Here is a 16,730-nt window from a genome sequence, read left to right as displayed (position 1 = left end):
GGAACAGTTTTAACTATTAGAAGTTTCATCTTGCATCAAGGTCAGATCTCCCTATCTATAATGTCTACCCATTGCTCCTTTTTCTGACCTCGGGAGCCAAGCAGAAAAAGTTTAATCCTTCTTCTACATGACAGTCTTTCAAAATACTTGAAGAACCCTGTCCTACTCCATTATCCCCAAGGCTTCTCTTCTCCACGTTTAAATATTTCTGGTTCTTTCAAAGATCCATAGATCCATCTATGACACATTTTTTTTGGAGGGGGAAAGGCAGGGCAATTGAGGTTAAGTGGCTTGCCCAGAGCCACACAGCTAGTAAGTGTCAAGCATCTGAGGCCAGATTAGAACTTAGGTCCTCCTGACTCCAAGACCGGTGCTCTACTCACTGCTCACCTAGCTGCCCCTTTCATTGTTTTAGTTAACCAAAATCCTCTTGACTTCTCTCCCTCTTTTCTCTTTCCTCCTTCCCCACCAATTGAAAACAGAAAGAAAAATGAGACTTTTTTTTAAACAAATACACATAATCAATTCCTCTGCTGACCATGTGCAACCCAAGGGCATTCCACTAGAGATCTCCCTCCATATTGTGTTTCCTTGATCATGGAAAGGAGGGAGAGAGAAATGGGTTCTTAATTTTGTTTGTCTTGGACCCATTTGGCAGTCTGGTGAAAACTACAATCCCCTTTGCAGAATGTTTTTAAATGCGTAAAATAAAATGCATAAGATTACAAAAGAAAATTATATTGGAATAATCATCAAGATTTTTTTTTAAAAAACCTAGTTCACAGACCCCAGGTTAAGGACTCCTGCTCTAGAGCCAAAAGGGGTATCAGAGGTCTCCTGTCCTTTCCACCCCTTTTACAGCTCAGCAAACTGGGGCACAGGGCACAAGCAGTTTCCCAATTGTCTAAGAGTGAGCCTAAGATTGGAGTGTAACCAGAGTCTCAAAGTCCATTTTTTATAAAAGTCTCCGTATTGATGGAGATTGAGTAACCAATATTCCAAGCCTGCATATGAGGGCCAGAACTTGGGAGGAAAGGAAAAGAGGAGAGAAGAGAGAAAAGGTGGGGGAGGGGAAGGAGAGAGAGAAAGGAAATAGAAAGGTAGAGAAGGAGGAGGGAAGGACAGGGAAGAGGAGAGGGGAGGGAGAGAGGAAGGAGACAGAGAGAAGAAAGTGGAAAGAGAAACAGAGAAAGAGACAGAGAAAGAAACAAAGAGAAGGGGGTGGAGAGACAAGAAAGGGGAAGAATGAAGTGGGGAGAGAGAGGGAAGGGGAAGGAGAAGAAGAGAAAGGAAGAGAGAGACTCATACAAAAGGACTTTGAGAAGAACCAACTCAATTAGCTCAATCTAGAGAGCCCAAATCAGGGAATCCCAAAAATAGGTTTGGAGAAAGCTCTGAAAAGCTTTGATCCTGTTTGGGCAGGAGAGGAACCAACAGGTTGGTATGAAACCTGGGAAGACTTGTGTGAACTGATGCAGAGTGAAGTGAGTAGAGCCTAGAGAACCATTTATATAAGAACTCCCATCAATGCAATGAGCAACCGTGATTCCAGATGACTGACGATGAAGAACGCTATTCACCTTGGGATAGACCCAAGATTCAGAAGCACGTTTGGATGTGGCTAACGTAGGGATTTATTGTTTGGGCCATGCGTATATGTTGTAAGAATTTTGTTTTTCTTCTTTTCAATGTGTGTAGGGAGAGAGGGAGAAAGGCCCTAGAGATGGAGATCTCCCTCCTGCCAAAAAGACAAATGAACAGAAGGTCAGAAGGAATCTTTAGACAAGGAGGGCTTGTTATTATTGTCAATTGTGTCTAAGTCTTTTGTGACCCGTTTTGGGGTTTTCTTGGCAAAGATACTGGAGTGTTTTGCCATCTGAGCAACTTACTCAAGATCATACAGCTAGTAAGTGTCTGAGGTCACATTTAAATTCGGGTCTTCCTGCTTCCAGGCCCAGCATCCTATCCATTGTACCATCTAGCTGCCCCTTTGTAAAAGTTACACGTTTATTATATAGTTAAGTAAAGCAAGCTCTGTATAATAGAGATTCAAAATTTCATGTACAATCTCCTTCTGTTCTACAATCTATGTGCACATGTTCATTTTATTTGTTGTTTGTTGAATTAAAGTAAAATAACAAAATGAAATTTTGAAAAAGAAGCCAGAGAGAAATCAGCTACCAAACTAGAACATCTGGTTACAAGTGGCTGCAGCTTCAGAATTGGGTGAGGAAGGGTGGGGAGGTGTTAATTAGGGACAGAGTGCAATAGATCTCAGAACTCAGGAGCTAAGAGGGTCAATGCCTCAAGCTGAGGTTCAATGATTAGTAAAGCTTTGAAAGCAGTGACATTTGTCTTGGTTCCACTGTCAAAGGTTCTTAGCCTGGTTTCAAGTAGGGCTGAGAGCAGACAACCTGACTTATTGATTTAGGTCAGGGTCTGGATCTTTCAGTTATGTAAGCTAGAAATGCTGGGAAGTCTTTTCCTGGTCCCTCCTCATCTAGACTTGATGGCCAATCATTATTCACCACCACCACCCAAACCCCATCCCCAGCAGGCCAGGACCATTTTCTGAACTGGGATGGTTCACATTGACTCTCAGTTTTTCTCCTCTCTTAATCTGATTTCATTCCTCTCCTCCCTGTCACTATGACCATCACAGTCTATTTCTCTTTCCCACAAGGTCATAGACCACACACAGGTTCTGACTCAATAGCTTCCTTTTCTTTGCAAATTTCCTCTTGCATGTCAACACTACCCTAGAAGTTTCTTGCACACCCACTCACCACAGACTGAGCTGGACTGGGTTAGGCTGGGCTGGACTCCCTTAGGTTGGGCTTTGGACTTTGGACTGAGCAGGATTAAGTTTAGCTAGGGCCAAAGTGGTAAGATCGACCTAAACAGCCAAAGCCCATTTTTTTTTCAAATGTATCATTCCTCTGCCTGTCCCCTGAGCTGAGGAAGGAAGCTCCAGGTTCCCCAAACCTTGTCTGACTTCCCTATTGTGGTCATAGTTTACTCTCCTGTATTAGGACAGTCACTCAGGAATAGAGACATGCTTGAATAGGCTCATTCAAGGGAGACAGATGAAGTCCAGTCCCAAGTGGTTAGTGGGGGCTTAGGGATGGGGCCAGGTCACCAGGCAAGGAAGCTCAAAGCCTGGATGCACAGCCTCCAAATACCCAGAATGGAGTCTTGTTTTAGGGTTTCAATCTTGTCTGATTCTTCATGACCCCATTCAGGATTTTATTGACAAAGATACTAGAGTGGTTCGCCATTTCCTTCTCCAATTCATTTTTCAGACGAGAAAACTAGGGCAGAGTTAAGTGACTTGCTTCACACAGCTAGACCAGATTTGAACTCATGAGGAAACGTCTTACTGATTCCAAGCCCCATGGTCTATCCAATGTGCCACCTAGTTGCCCTTCCAGAATGAAGTAGGAAACTGAAAGAATAGAAAGGTTAAGGGCAGAGGTGGGGAACCTGCAGCCTCAAGGACACATGTGGCCCTCTAGGTCCTCGGGTGCAGCCTTTTGACCCAGTCCAAGTTTTACAGAACAAATTCTTTTATTAAGGGGATTTGTTCTGTGAAGTTCGGATTCAGTCAAAGGGCCGCACTTGAGGACCTAGAGGGCCACATATGACCTCGAGGTCACAGGTTCCCCATCCCTGGTTAAGGGAATAAACTTCTTTGGAAAAGTGATCAAAGAAACTTCTGGGATGAAATAATAATAATCCAGAACCACATTTTGCCTTTCTAATAAACTCTTGAATTCTTTATTGGACCACAAATAAGAGACCTCCACTCCTCCCCCATCTCCTCCCACAACCATAGCTGAGAGGTGTCACCTCATTCCTTACTCAATTCCCCTGGGCTGCAGACCCCACTCCCTCCCAGTAACATTATCAACATTCTCTCTGTACCACCCCTCTCCACTATCTTTCCAGGCTTCTTCCTGGTACCCACTCCTATCCCTTCACCCCACCCAGGGAGCTCTGAAGAAACCCTTCAGTGCAGACCTTCCAGGTACAGCATGATTTGGATTCTCACATTCCCCCAGCTGCCTGGGGAATACTGAGCAAGGCCTCTTTACTGCTCTGATGCCTGTAAATATCAATCAATTAACAAGAATTTATTAAAAATAGATTAAATGAACTACTGAGAGGCTGTGCAGAGTTTGGTATGTTGGAGAGTTGCTCTCAAAGCCAGGAATATTTGGGTTTAAATACTACCTATGACATGTATGTGCGACTAGGGCAAATCATTCAACATCTAGGCAGTTCACTAAGGCAATACACTGCAGAGAAGATGCTGGCCTGCTTTTGTAGAGGCACAAGCCTCTCTAGGAGTTTCTGTACCAATGAAATCAGAGATCTGGTCACTATTCCTATTCCTATCCCTACTCTGGGCCAGGTACTAGATACTGGATACACACACAGGCAAATACAGAATCTGTATATAAACATGAGGTGATTTGGCTCTGGTTGAGGAGACGCCAACGGCTTTGAGGATCAGAAAAAGCTTCACGTAGGAAGTGGCATATGAGCTAAGCTGTACAGAAACTATGGATTCCAAAAGTCAGTGTCAAGGAGGGAGGGCATTCCAGGCATGGAGATGAGAGATGGAATTATATATGTGAGGAACAAGTGAGTCGGTTTGTCTGAACCACAGAAGGCATGAAGTATAGTAATGTGAAATGTGTGGTAGGCTGGAAGCCGGTTACAAAGCTACCTCAGCTATGGCTTCAGCCAGTCCTGGGGTCAGCCTCATTAGGATAAAAATTAGTAGTATGACAGGTCATTAACTAGGCCACTGAATCAGGGAATAGAGAAGGTGTGGGGCAGGTTCTGTCAGAGATACAGGGGGCATGTCAGTGCCCCAGTGGGAACGAATGTCCTGAGCTGAAACACAGCTGATGGCTCCTATGGTAGATCCTGGATGAGTCTTTTTGGGCAAATCCATGACATAAGCTTGTCAAGACTGTCTTTTTCTTAAAAATTAGGCAGTCCAGAAATTTCACTTCATCAAGATTTTACTGGCGAGACCCTGTGTTTCCCAGACAATATTCAGTGACTATAATGGTCAAGAGGAAGATGATGAAAATGATGGTCATGGAGAAGATGAAGGATGAAAAAAAGAAATTGTTAAGATGACTGAAAGAGTTGACAAAGAATGGGGAAGCTAAATTCCTTGAGGGCAGGTTCTACCTCACACCTGCCTCACGGTGCCCAGCACTATGCCTGAAACACCTTCATGAATGTCTGTTGATCGCCGATCCTCATCCCTTCATACCTTGGTCACTGGGGCTGAGGGCAAGTTCCCATCTCCTGCTACTGACCCATCAGCACCTGAGCCATCAGCTTCAGAGGCCTTTACAGTTCCATTCATGTTTTCCACAAGGGGTTCACTCTCATCTCTGAGGTTGTTGGTGGCTGCCCCAGCCTCCAGGTCCTCCAGCATCACAGAACCCTGTCTAGACTTCCGCCTGCCAAAGAAGGTGGTGAGTGTGGGCCTACGGCCAGTCCCCTCCCCTTCAAGATTCCCTGTGTCCCCTTCCACTGCTCCTGACCCAGATGCAGCCTGGTCCTCTGTAGCCTGAACTGGTCCAGCCCAAGCATCCCCAGCTCCTTTATGTTTCCCACTCCCCACAAGCATCAGAGCCCCCGTCCTTCTCTTCTGCCGCTGACGCCACATTAAGAACAGGACTACCAAGAGAGTTGCCACCAGGACTACCACAATCAGAATTACCAGCAGGTTGTTACTTCTATCCTGTTTCAATCTGTTTGTAGGAGACACATTGGTCAATGAGATGGAAGATGTGGAGGTGGTCTGGGTCACTTGGAAATTTCTTGTCATGGTGGAGGTGGTCGTGTAGACTGAAATAACCTTGGAGGAGGTCATTTCTTCAGTGACGAGAGTGGTATTCTCCCGCTCTGTGAGGGAGGCCTCCTCCTTCCTTATGGGGGTATCAGAGGGAGGGTATGTGGAGAAGGGAGTTGTTACCATGGCAGCTCCATCTGAGACACTAGCAGCCAGAGTGGATGTATGCGTGGCCGATTCCTGGATGCTAGTGGGGATTTCCTTATCCACTTGGGTCAGCCCAGGGGCTGTGGAAGCCAAAGCGGTGGAGGATGCCACCTCAGTAGGAGTGCTATCACTGGCCTCTGTCATCATGAATGTCGGGGGCCTGGTATCTGGGGCTGGAGAAGACACGAGGACCATAGCTAAACTTGATGCTGGTGAGGATGTGGCTTCCCGGGGCAAGTGAGAGATTGAAGAGCTCGGATCTGAGGAGGAGGCTGGCACAGACGTTATATCCGGGAGCTGGGAGTGAGTGGCAGCTGTTGAGTCTGTTGAGACCCAGCGGCACTTAGCGAGGAAGAGGAGCAACAACAGAGACAGAGGGGACACCATCGCCATGACAACAGGTAGGATCTCCCAAGGACCCACAAAGGTTCAGGGGTGTCTGGGAGTCAAGACCTGTGAGGAGAGATACAAGGAGGGATCTACAGAGGCCAGAACACCCTCCTTGTTCTGCCCACACCCCCATCAGCTGCCTGGTTGGGCTTGTGGTTCAACGGCTTTTTCCAGCCTCAGAAATTATCAGGGTGGAGATACCCAACATAAATGCCCTCCCACTCACTGAGCACCTCTGGCTCTGACTCTCCCTAGGAACCCTCTCTTCAGTTTGAGACCCAGTGACCAATCGAGCCCTTGATCCCCAACTCCCAACCCTCCTATTACCCTCTTGGACAAGGATTTTCCACCGACCTCTTCTCCAATTTGCCCTGTTCCCTACTCCTATCTTGAAGGATGCTCTTAGCATCAGCCTTGCCCAGGGCTGCCCTGGCTCCAGTCACAGCCCTAACCTTGTCTCAACCACCTTCATTCTTACCTTCAGTTGGAGTTTCTCACACAACTGTCGTTGGAGATCCTGAGGGGAACCTGGTAGTCCGTCTGAGTTCAGAGCCCTTTTTAAACCAAGACAGGCAGCACCTAGCTTGGGGCCCCCCTGAAAGAGAAGGAAGTGGCCCTAGCTCCACCCCTTATGTGTAGGGGCCCCCACCCTTCCTCCCTCAACATACTGCACCCTTAACTTGCCCATATCCCAATGGCGAAAGTGTAAAGAAGGCAGTGCCACAGTGTAACTTCTCCTTCCCATCTGCCAACATAGCCAGAGATGTGTATTTCTGGGTCCAAGTTGGGGGGACATTTGTCTATGCCTAGGTCTGAACTGGTGGGGAATCTTTGGTTCAGTGGTGTGAAATGGGGTCTGAACTGGAATAAAAATTGCCTGTTTCTGAGCTGAAGAACAGAAATGATTATTGGGGACAGGGGAGGATCATTAATCTAGAATCTGCAGAGATCTCAGAGGCCATCCAGTCTAAGCCCCTTATTTTACAGATGAGAAAACCAAGATCCAAAGAAGTTAAATGACCTGTCCAAGGACACACATGTAGCAAGTGTCAAAGATAGGACTCAAACCAGGTCCTCTAATGACAAAGCCAGAACCAATTCCCCTGTACCAGGCTAGTCTGGATCTGAGCTGACTGCACCTCTCTAAGGACCAAAGTGATGAGGGCTTCAGAAACTCCATGTGCACTGGGGGAGAGGGCAGGGCCCACCTGGGCGGGACTGGGGTACAGAGAAAGAAGAGGCAGGGAGAGCCATTTCCTGTGTTTGTGGTCCCCGGCACTACTGCTGATAAGCCACACCCTCCCCTAGGGCTTTCCTCAACCCCCTCACCCCCGACCCCAGATCCCACAGAAAACAGGAGATATGTAAGCTCCTCCCTACCAGGACCATTGTTCCTTTGAAAGAATAATCCGGGGGGCAGGCTCAGAGAAGAACACAAGCTGAACCCCAACTACCCAGGCACTCTTGTTCAGTCCCCTGGATTTGGATTCAGAGGTCTTGGGTTCAATTTCTGATTCTGCCACTTATTCCTCCTGTGCCAGTGGGCTAGTCACTTAACCCCCGATTTCTTCATCTGTAAAATAAGGATACTGGGCTAGATGATCTCCAAAGTCACTTCTGGCTATACATCTATGATCCTGGGGCAGCTAGGTGGCGCAGTGAGCATTGGCCCTGGAGTCCGGAGGACCTGAACTCAAATCCGGCCTCAGACCCTCGACACCCGTACTAGCTGTGTAACCCCAATTGCCTTGCCTTCCCCCCTCCAAAATGAATAAATCTACGATCCTGTGAGTGCAGAAGGAGCTAACAGATCTTGATGCAAAGTCCAGCATTGGGCAGCCTGAGGGAACTAGGCCCCAGTTATTGGGAAGAGGCGACGACGTAAGGTCTAGTCCCAACACTACACCTAACTTCCTGTGTGACCTTAGGAAAATAATGACCTCTCTGAGCTTCAGAGTTCCCTATAAAAGGGAGGACGATAATACTTATTCTATCTACCTCACAGGGAAACTAATTTGAAAATCTTAAAACTATATAAATATTGTTACATTATGCTCTATTATCACTACTAACCTTCGGTTCTATGATTTCTCCATCTCCATAGGGTAGTGAGTAACCAAAACTTCTCTGGGTAAGGAGGGAGGCCAAAGCCCCAGGTAGGTACACAGATGGCAGACCAGCTGATAGCATCCCAGCACACAGTCAAGGCCTCAGGGACAGCAGGACAAACTGCTCAGGCCAGGCTAGAAGGGCTGCTTCTTTTTGTGGCTGCACCTGGGCAAACACCATTCAATCTAATCCAAGGAACCCAGTATGTGATGTAGTCCTTGTGACCCTGATGTTGGGCGTTCAGAGTCTGGAGACATGAGACATATTGCACCATCTGAAGAGAACATCCCTCGGTGCCCAAACCTTGGAATGTCAAAACCGGTCTCACCCCATTTTAGGAAGGGGGGCGGTGGGACCCAAAGGAAGGAAAGAATTTATCCAAGGTCATACACTGAATTGAGTCAGAAGTAAATTAGAAAGTACTGTAGGACACTGATTTTCAACATGTGGACCTTTGGGAATGGAAGCGGGAAAGGGAAGGGCTGATTACTACAAACAGATGTATCTAACCAAATGGCTCAGTGTAACAAACTAAATCAGGGATGGGGAACCTTGAGGCCACATGTGGCCTTCTAGGTCCTCACGTGCAGCCCTTTAACTGAATCAAACAGACCTTCAGTAGATTAAATGTCATAATGATACCATTTTTCAAATCTATGCAGAGGTCATTGTAATAACATGGCTGATTTAAAATAGCCTTCTGTCATTATGTATTCTCTCACACAAGAGGTATTGATCAGGTACAATCACCTGAGTGGGTGTTGGGGGTGGGGCATATCCCAGAAATGGTGGATGTCAAAAACAAGTCTAGATAACCATTTTCTTATGCTAAAAAGGTTAGGAAGTACTGCAGAAAAGAGAGCTCCCTTAGAGACGCAGAGTCAAAGACTGGCTGTGTTCCCCAGCAAAGAAGTATTAGATAGCTGTTGATTAGGTAAAAATGTGGCCATCTATTAAGAAGGCTTCTGGATTGGCTGAGGAGCCTGGAATTTTTGGAGTGAACCAATGGATTCAATCCCAAGAGCCTACCTTCTGGGGTAGAAAATGACTCTCGTAGGGGTCCATGGCCAAGAAAGCACAAGCTAGATATAAATACCTTGTAAATATCCAGTCTGAGTGGGCAGATCTTTTCTAGCAACATGTAACAACCTTGCTCTGGTGTATTATTTCTGTACTTCTCTTCTTTCTCTAAGTACATCCCTGAAAATTGCCCTTTTGTGAGACAGAGTGTAAGGGTATGACTGGAGGATGAGATCAGAGAAGGGAAGAGCAGAAGCTAAGCCAGGGCATCCAGTTCCAGTGGAGGATTTCTGAACTCAGGGCTCAAGCCAGTTCGGAGTTTGTGAAGGTCCAGGATACTCAGGCTCAAAAGAGTTTACTTAGAAAGGAGGCTTCTCCGCTGTGTGTGTTGACTCAAAACTACCATTTCTGAAAAGTATTTTGAAATTATGCAAATAAAGTGACTAAAATATCCATACTCCGTAACCCAGAGATTCTATTATTAAGCTTATACCTGAAGGAAGTCATTGAATTAAATATATATAGCAGCACTTTTTCGTGAAAGCAAAGAATTGGAAACAAAATAGATGACTATTGATTGGGGAATGGTTAAACAAATTGTGGTACATGAACGTAATGGACAATTACTGTGCTGTAAGAAAGGATGAATGTGATAGCATGCAAAGATCTACACGAACTCAGGCAGAGTGAAGTGAGCAGAGCCAAGAAAACAGTATACGTGATGACTCTAACTACGTGGAAAGAGCAAAACAAAAAAGTGTATACTGCAAAGCTAGAAAGCATAAGCGTGACTCAAAAGAAGAACTACAAGACATTTCCCTCCCCCTTTGCAAAAGTAGGAGGTCCAGAAATGTGCAAAACAGTTTTCTGATACACACTGATCCATTATGCTGATCCCCCTTACCCTTTTTTTTGTCTTTAAAAAATATTTGTTATATGACACAGCTTTCAGACAAGGGGAAGGATACTGTGTGATCATGGTGATGTAGAAAACAAAAGACATCAATGAAAACTTTTTAAAAGAAAGTTTCCTGAGGGCAAGGATAGGCTCACTTTCTTTATCTTTGTTATTTCCAATTCCTAGCACAGGGTAGGCTTGTTGGTCAACTGGGAGTTCAGTGATAGGAAAAATGTAGCTATAATAAATAGCAAAAACCCTGTAGCTGAAGGCATGATTCCAGAGCAGTTGTGGGAAGCTAAGGTCAGCTAGGTCTTTTACAGCCTCATACACCCCAGGGGCTTGCCCTACCTTGTCAAGCGCTCAACTTCAACATTCTTCTTCCCCCTTCCCTTAATTTTTTTCCCATGAGAGCACTATGCTTGACTACAAAGTCTGGACCAGGGATTCTAAGGTATAGAATACTCGTAACAACTTTCCATATGAGAGTACTGCAATTCGGTCCTTAAAAAGCGGAATGGTTAACCTAGAGGAAAGTATTGCCAATGGTGAAATTTCAGGCATAGGGACTGGATTGCTTGGGAATTTTTTTTTTTCCGGACGGGCAAGGACAGGATGGTGGTGATGGTAGTATCCATCCTTCCCAGGTTATCAACCTTGGAATCATGATGTACCACCTCCCCCTAGACATCCAATCAACTGCTTGTTCTTATGTTTTCCACAACAATCTATATTTCATCCCTTTCACCTAAACCGAAATAGTCTCCCAGTTGGTCTCCCTACATCTTGTCTCTCCCCTCACCAATTCATCCCCCATACAGCTACCAAATTAATCTTCCTAAAGCACAGCTCAGACCACATTCTTTATTCCTCTGTTCTCAATGCTACAGTGGTTCCCTCCTGCTTTAGTCCTGATCGATATCTGGCCGCTGGACCCAGATGGCTCTGGAGGAGAAAGTGAGGCTGGTGACCTTGCACAGCCCTCCCTTGCTCAAATCAAATTCAGTTGCAAGTCACGTCATCACCTCCCTGATATCATGGCTCTTCAAAAAGGAAAGTCAAATCACAAGATACGGCACAAACTCCTGGATGAGACATTTAAAGCCCTTCACAATATGGCCCCAGACTAACCTTCCATACTTATTTGGCATTAACTCTCGCTCACTATGCTTACCTGCCATTTCCCAAAAACATTCTGTCTCACGTTTCTACTCCTGGGACATCCTCAGTCCTTACCTCCAACCCCTGGAATCCCAAATTTTCTTTAAGGCTGAACTCAGGTGCCAATTCCAAGGTCTTTGCTGATCCTCCCCAATTATTGTATAGACATCGTGTTTATTTGTGTGATGGTGTATCCCCCAGAAGAATATAAGTTCTTTCAAAGGCAAAGACTGCTTCGCTTAATGACTGCATAACCGATCACCATCTACTGACTGTATAAGTAACTGAGGTCTTATCACAGGTGGAGTTGAAGGGGTGGGGGGGAGACAGGAGTTTGCACCCCACCATCTCCAGAAAACAGGAGGCCCCTGGACCCAAAAGAGAACCTTGGCGTCATTTCACTGTTTCTGACCAAGGGAGGAGGAGAATGGAAGGAAACTGACTGGAAACTTCAGGTCCAACTCTTCCAGGGTCTTATAAGAATAACCTTGGCAAATCCCTTCTCTGCTCTGGGCCCTTTTTTCCAATCTATAAAAGGAGGGAATTGGCCTGGTTTAAGTCAATGAGGCCTGTTTGAAATCTAACATTCAATGTTTTGGGGTTCTTCCCTCCCCATCCTCCCCCTCCACCTGCCCTAGTCTTCCATATCTGACCCAAATTAAGGTAAGAAAAATGAAAAAAAAAACAAACCAATTCCCTTGACACAGCATCTTAAAGAGTTACAATAGGTCACATTTCTCAAGCACTTGAAGGTTTACAAAGTGCATTCCCCACAACAACCCTGTGAGGTAGGTAGTATGATTATCTCCATTTTATGATTAGGAGACTGAGGCTCAGGGAAGAAACTAGAATTAGGCAGGTCTATAGCCAGGCAGTTTGAGATTCAAACCCAGGTATCCTGATCAAGCTCAGGCTTCCCTCATGGGAGCCTTCAACATGGTACTAGATACAGGTTCACAGATGTGGACACAGGCCCAGAGAGGAGAAAGTCATCGATGTACTCATGGTCACACACTGGTCAGTAGCAAAGTCAGCACAGAACTCCTGGGAGGATAGGCACCTTTCTAAACAGCCAGCCCTAGGAAGGACCATTCCATCCATCTCATGGAAGGCCTGATCTAGGGGGATGGAGGAAATAAGAGAAGAGGGGAGGCCGGGGACGGACCAAGATATTGGGATTTGGGAACAGAGGCCCACTCTGACCAGCCTGAGGCAGGAGCACCTCTCTAGGGTGGAGAACAAAGGGAAATCAGGCTCTTTGTGTAACTATGCCCTCTCCCCTTCCCTTACATTGGACACCCCTTTTACACAACTAGAGATTTTTATTGAGACAGGAAATGGCACCCCCCCCAAGACTGGTACCATTCCCCCCCACCCCAACTACGGTCCATTCAAGTCCCAGACTAAGCCCAGGGCCTCTTCCTGAAAGTGTAGCCTGGACGTGCTTGTCGTAGCCCTCTTCTCCTACCCAAAAAATAAAAACAGGTTCAGAAATAGAGACCAAAATCTATACGTTTGGAGTTGTAGAACTGGCCTTCAGGGGGATCCAGCTTCCGGCAATAAACACCATCCGGGAAATAGCCTTCATCTGCCCAGGCCTAGGGGGAAAGGGAAGAAGAGAGGTGTGTGGGGGTGCTAGTGGTAATACACCTAATCCAAGGAAGGGGAATGGGGGAAAATAGGTAGGGTTTGGGGAGAGAGGGAATCCTTACCTGCATCTGAGCACTGGTGAAGGGCCCATAGAGTTCTGCATCACTTGTGTTTTCCCATTTATATTCCCACATCACATCAGCCAAGCCATCTCCCATGGCAGCTGCTTCTAGAAGGACAACCAGAGAAGGCCTTCTCAGGTACATTGCCCTGTTCCTTCTGAGCCCAAGGTCACTCCACCCATCTCTGTCTCCCCTTATTATCCTATTACACTTCATCCCCCCATATATACTCAAATCCCATCTATCCATCCGTAGATTCCAGACTTTCCCCACTCAACTCTGCCCCTCCTCACACCCCAACCTGGTCCCCACATTCTCTCCAAATGGGTTCCCAGTCTCCTTCTGGTATCTTTTCAGGACCTATATCCTTCCAAGTCTCCAAGGCCCCAAGAGGAATCTACAGTCCCAAGCCTCCAACCCTCACCTCCTCCTTGGGCTGGGGTTGGGGTCTCCAGCTCCCCCTCCCCAACCTCTTCAGCAAACATGTCCAGGACAGGACGAGGTGCTGTGTCTGGCTGCCCTGGAGTGCGGCCCCCCAGTGCTTTCAGCCTCACAGCAAGCCGTTCTCTGGTCTCCTGATACACTCCATGGTTACCCCGGGCAACCATCTGGTCAGCCAATCCTGAGAGTCGGTCTAATCGTTGTGGGGAATTTGGTCGCTGGGGTCCTTCACCACCCTTCCGGGCACCCAGACGCCTCAGTGCCCCAGCAACTGTCTCCCCTGGCAACAACATCTCCAAGAGACCCTCTAGGAGGGCTTGAGGGCCCAGTGGAGTCTGGCCAGGGCTGTCATCCTCTGAATCTGAGGCAGGGCGCTGGCCTGGAGGGCGCTCCCGGATCTTCACCTGAGACGAGACAGGACAGGTTATTTTCTTAAACCTTTTGGCCTTATCCCTCCTAGGATCCAGATATACTGCTCCCTAGTCCCTGCCCCCAAACCGGGCACCCCCACCTCTCAATCTTGGTCTCTAACCCATTTCACAAATGAAATATATCACTCCCCATCCAGGACCCAAGTCTCCTGGCCTAGGGGCCCTAACCCAGTCAATGTTGTCCAGCCAGCTGTCCCGAATCTGGGCATCCCGGTGCAGAAAGTAGTTGCCGTCTGAATCAAAGTGGCCCTCTTCCATCTCCTCCTGAAGGTTGAAGGGTGTGATACGCACACCCCCCTCACTTGGGAGTGTGGCCGCCTCCTGACCTGGATGAATGGATACCCAGAATTGTGCAAGAAAAAGGGAAGCAACACCTAAGTCCTACTGCCTTGCCACTCCTCTTCTCAAAAATCCTTATTTCCTTCTGATTGATCCCTTTGCCTAGTAGCATTCAGGGTTCTCCAATCTGCTATTGCCCTGTCTTCTCTGAGCTTATATTACTTGTTTCCATGCAGTCTAAGCTTCAGACAATCTACTCTGTTCTCTGAGCTTTCACTCAGGCACTCCATATGTTATTCCTGGCCATCCTTTAAAGTCCAACTCAAACACCATTTTCTCCATGAAGCTTTCCATGATACTCTAGTCTCTAATGGCCTTCCCCCTTGAACCTCTCATACCACCACTCTGCATCTCTTTAATGCCTGTATCAATATCATGTACGATAGGGTACCACTACTGGGCTGCGAGCTTTCTGAAAGTTGAGGCTGTGTCTGATCTAAACTTAGTATCTTCTCTCCCTGCCTTCCCTCACCATATCTTGGCACCACACTAGGCACAGACCAGTACTTAATAAACATCTATGGAACGTTTATCTCTGGGAAGAATCTGCCTTCGACTTTCAAGAATCAAGCCTGAAGCTGAGGAGAATGTGGGGGGGTGGGGGCGGAGCATAGGCCCCTTAGGCTCCATGGCCTCACCTTCCACATCTTCTGAGGCTAGGATGACATACTTGCTAGAACCATCCTCATCATCATCTTCTTCATCACTGTCCAAAGAATGCTTGCCTTTGAACCGGCTCCCAGGGCCCCCTGCTCCTGTCACAGGATCCACCAGCTACAGGCAGAAATAGGGTTAGATGCAGCAGACCCAAATGCTATGAAGTCCAGCCCTGTTCAGTCCCTTCCAACCCCACTCACCTGGGGACTCAGCCATTCTGACCCTGCCCCACCTTCTTTTTGGGGAGATTCTCTCCATTCCACATCTTGGAAACCCAAGCATCCTGACCCCCTCACCTTCTTTTTGGGGAGATCCTCTCCATCCTCTTCAACTCCCACATCCTGGAAGGTCACTCTCCGCTTGGGCATGGTGGGACTTGTAAGACAGGATCGGGTCCTTCCCAGGAGCTGAGCAAAAAGGAGCCCCAGGGTCAGAAAGCCCTAAAACAGGGTGAGGTACTTAACTGGGGCTTAGGGGTTCAGAATTCACTCCCTAGCGGGAAAGTACACCACGTCCTCGGACCTGGAGTGTTTCAATCTCCATGGTCAACAAGGAAAGGGAGGGAAGGGGTGGGGGGAGGGGAGTTTGCATCTGAGTCTCCTGAAGCTCCCTTGACCCCTGATGGGGGGGAGGGGCGGGACTAGAGCGCCTTGGACTTGGGGAAGGATGGGGGGAGGGGAAAGGATGCCCACAGACGGTCGGGCAAGACAGCTGGGGGGAGGAGGCTTAGCATCTGGGGCCTTCATCTTTTCCCAGAGGGTGGATGGCTTCTATTCCCGAGCCACCTCACACTTGGGGTGACAGGGGGCTGCGGTCGCGGACCAGGGATTCCCCTTGGTCGCGCACACTCGCGACCCTGCCACCCCACTCCCGACCCCCTGGACCCTTCCAGGGCTCGGGGCCCACTGTAGGGAGACCCAGCGGTCAATACACCCCTACCCTAAACCCGCCTCAACTCCCGGTCCATCCCTTACAAGCGCCCCCGCCCCTCCTTTCTCCTCTTAATATGTAAATGAGCAGGGAGTCGATGGAACCCCGCGGGATTCGGGGCTCACTCCGCGTGCGCGCCCTCACCTGGGGCTCCGGGGAGGGGAGAGGAGGAGAGGAGGAGAGGAGGAGAGGGGGAGGTGGGGCGGGGGGAAAGGAACGGTATCGCCGGGGCTACATCCAGGGCACCACTCAGGAGTCAACCGGAAGAGATTCCCGGAAGGCGTGGAAACTGCCCGGAAGTGGCTTCACTCGCTTTGAAAGACTTTGTTGAGAAATAGGGCGGAAATAAGAAACTAAAAACTTCAGGGATGACATCACTCTCCGGGGACGAAGGGAATGGTAGTGAGGGCGGAAGTTGCGACAAACTGATCGGAAGTGGCTTCGATCCTTCCTGGCAGTATTGAGCTGGAGTGTTGAGGGCGGAAATAGTGTGTGTCCGGAAGGGACACAGGAGTGGGATAGGGCACAAAGGAGGGAGAGGACAGGGAGAAAGGTGCATCCCCGATTGCCCTTGCCTAAGCCTGAACCAGAATACAGGGTTCTTAGGGTTCTGA

The 16,730-nt window shown here is 47.9% G+C and overlaps 2 protein-coding genes across 3 annotated transcripts; both read right to left on the bottom strand.

Moving 5' to 3' along the window:
- Window positions 1-3,767: 3,767 nt before the first annotated feature.
- SPN (sialophorin) lies at window positions 3,768-7,876 on the bottom strand. Its single transcript, XM_036735160.1, has 3 exons — window positions 7,799-7,876; window positions 6,897-7,013; window positions 3,768-6,481 (listed from the first exon to the last, which is right to left on the bottom strand). Exon 3 carries the CDS (start codon window positions 6,419-6,421, stop codon window positions 5,288-5,290), a length of 1,134 nt encoding a protein of 377 aa, XP_036591055.1. The 5' UTR covers window positions 6,422-6,481; window positions 6,897-7,013; window positions 7,799-7,876; the 3' UTR covers window positions 3,768-5,287.
- Window positions 7,877-12,299: 4,423 nt separating this feature from the next.
- On the bottom strand, window positions 12,300-16,391 carry CD2BP2 (CD2 cytoplasmic tail binding protein 2). Of its 2 annotated transcripts, none has more exons than XM_036741135.1 (7): window positions 16,161-16,391; window positions 15,483-15,593; window positions 15,168-15,303; window positions 14,359-14,516; window positions 13,743-14,163; window positions 13,319-13,425; window positions 12,300-13,204 (listed from the first exon to the last, which is right to left on the bottom strand). In XM_036741135.1, exons 2-7 carry the CDS (start codon window positions 15,552-15,554, stop codon window positions 13,094-13,096), a joined length of 1,005 nt encoding a protein of 334 aa, XP_036597030.1. In that variant the 5' UTR covers window positions 15,555-15,593; window positions 16,161-16,391; the 3' UTR covers window positions 12,300-13,093. The 2 variants fall into 2 exon arrangements, with proteins under 2 accessions (XP_036597030.1, XP_036597029.1); XM_036741134.1 differs by having other exon boundaries at window positions 16,261-16,391.
- Window positions 16,392-16,730: the final 339 nt, after the last annotated feature.

This window comes from Trichosurus vulpecula, chromosome 1 (assembly GCF_011100635.1).
Source record: "Trichosurus vulpecula isolate mTriVul1 chromosome 1, mTriVul1.pri, whole genome shotgun sequence".
NCBI classification, from domain to species: Eukaryota; Metazoa; Chordata; class Mammalia; order Diprotodontia; family Phalangeridae; genus Trichosurus; species Trichosurus vulpecula.
Note: the sequence above shows the minus strand (reverse complement) of the source record. Positions and strands in the feature narration are given on the sequence as shown.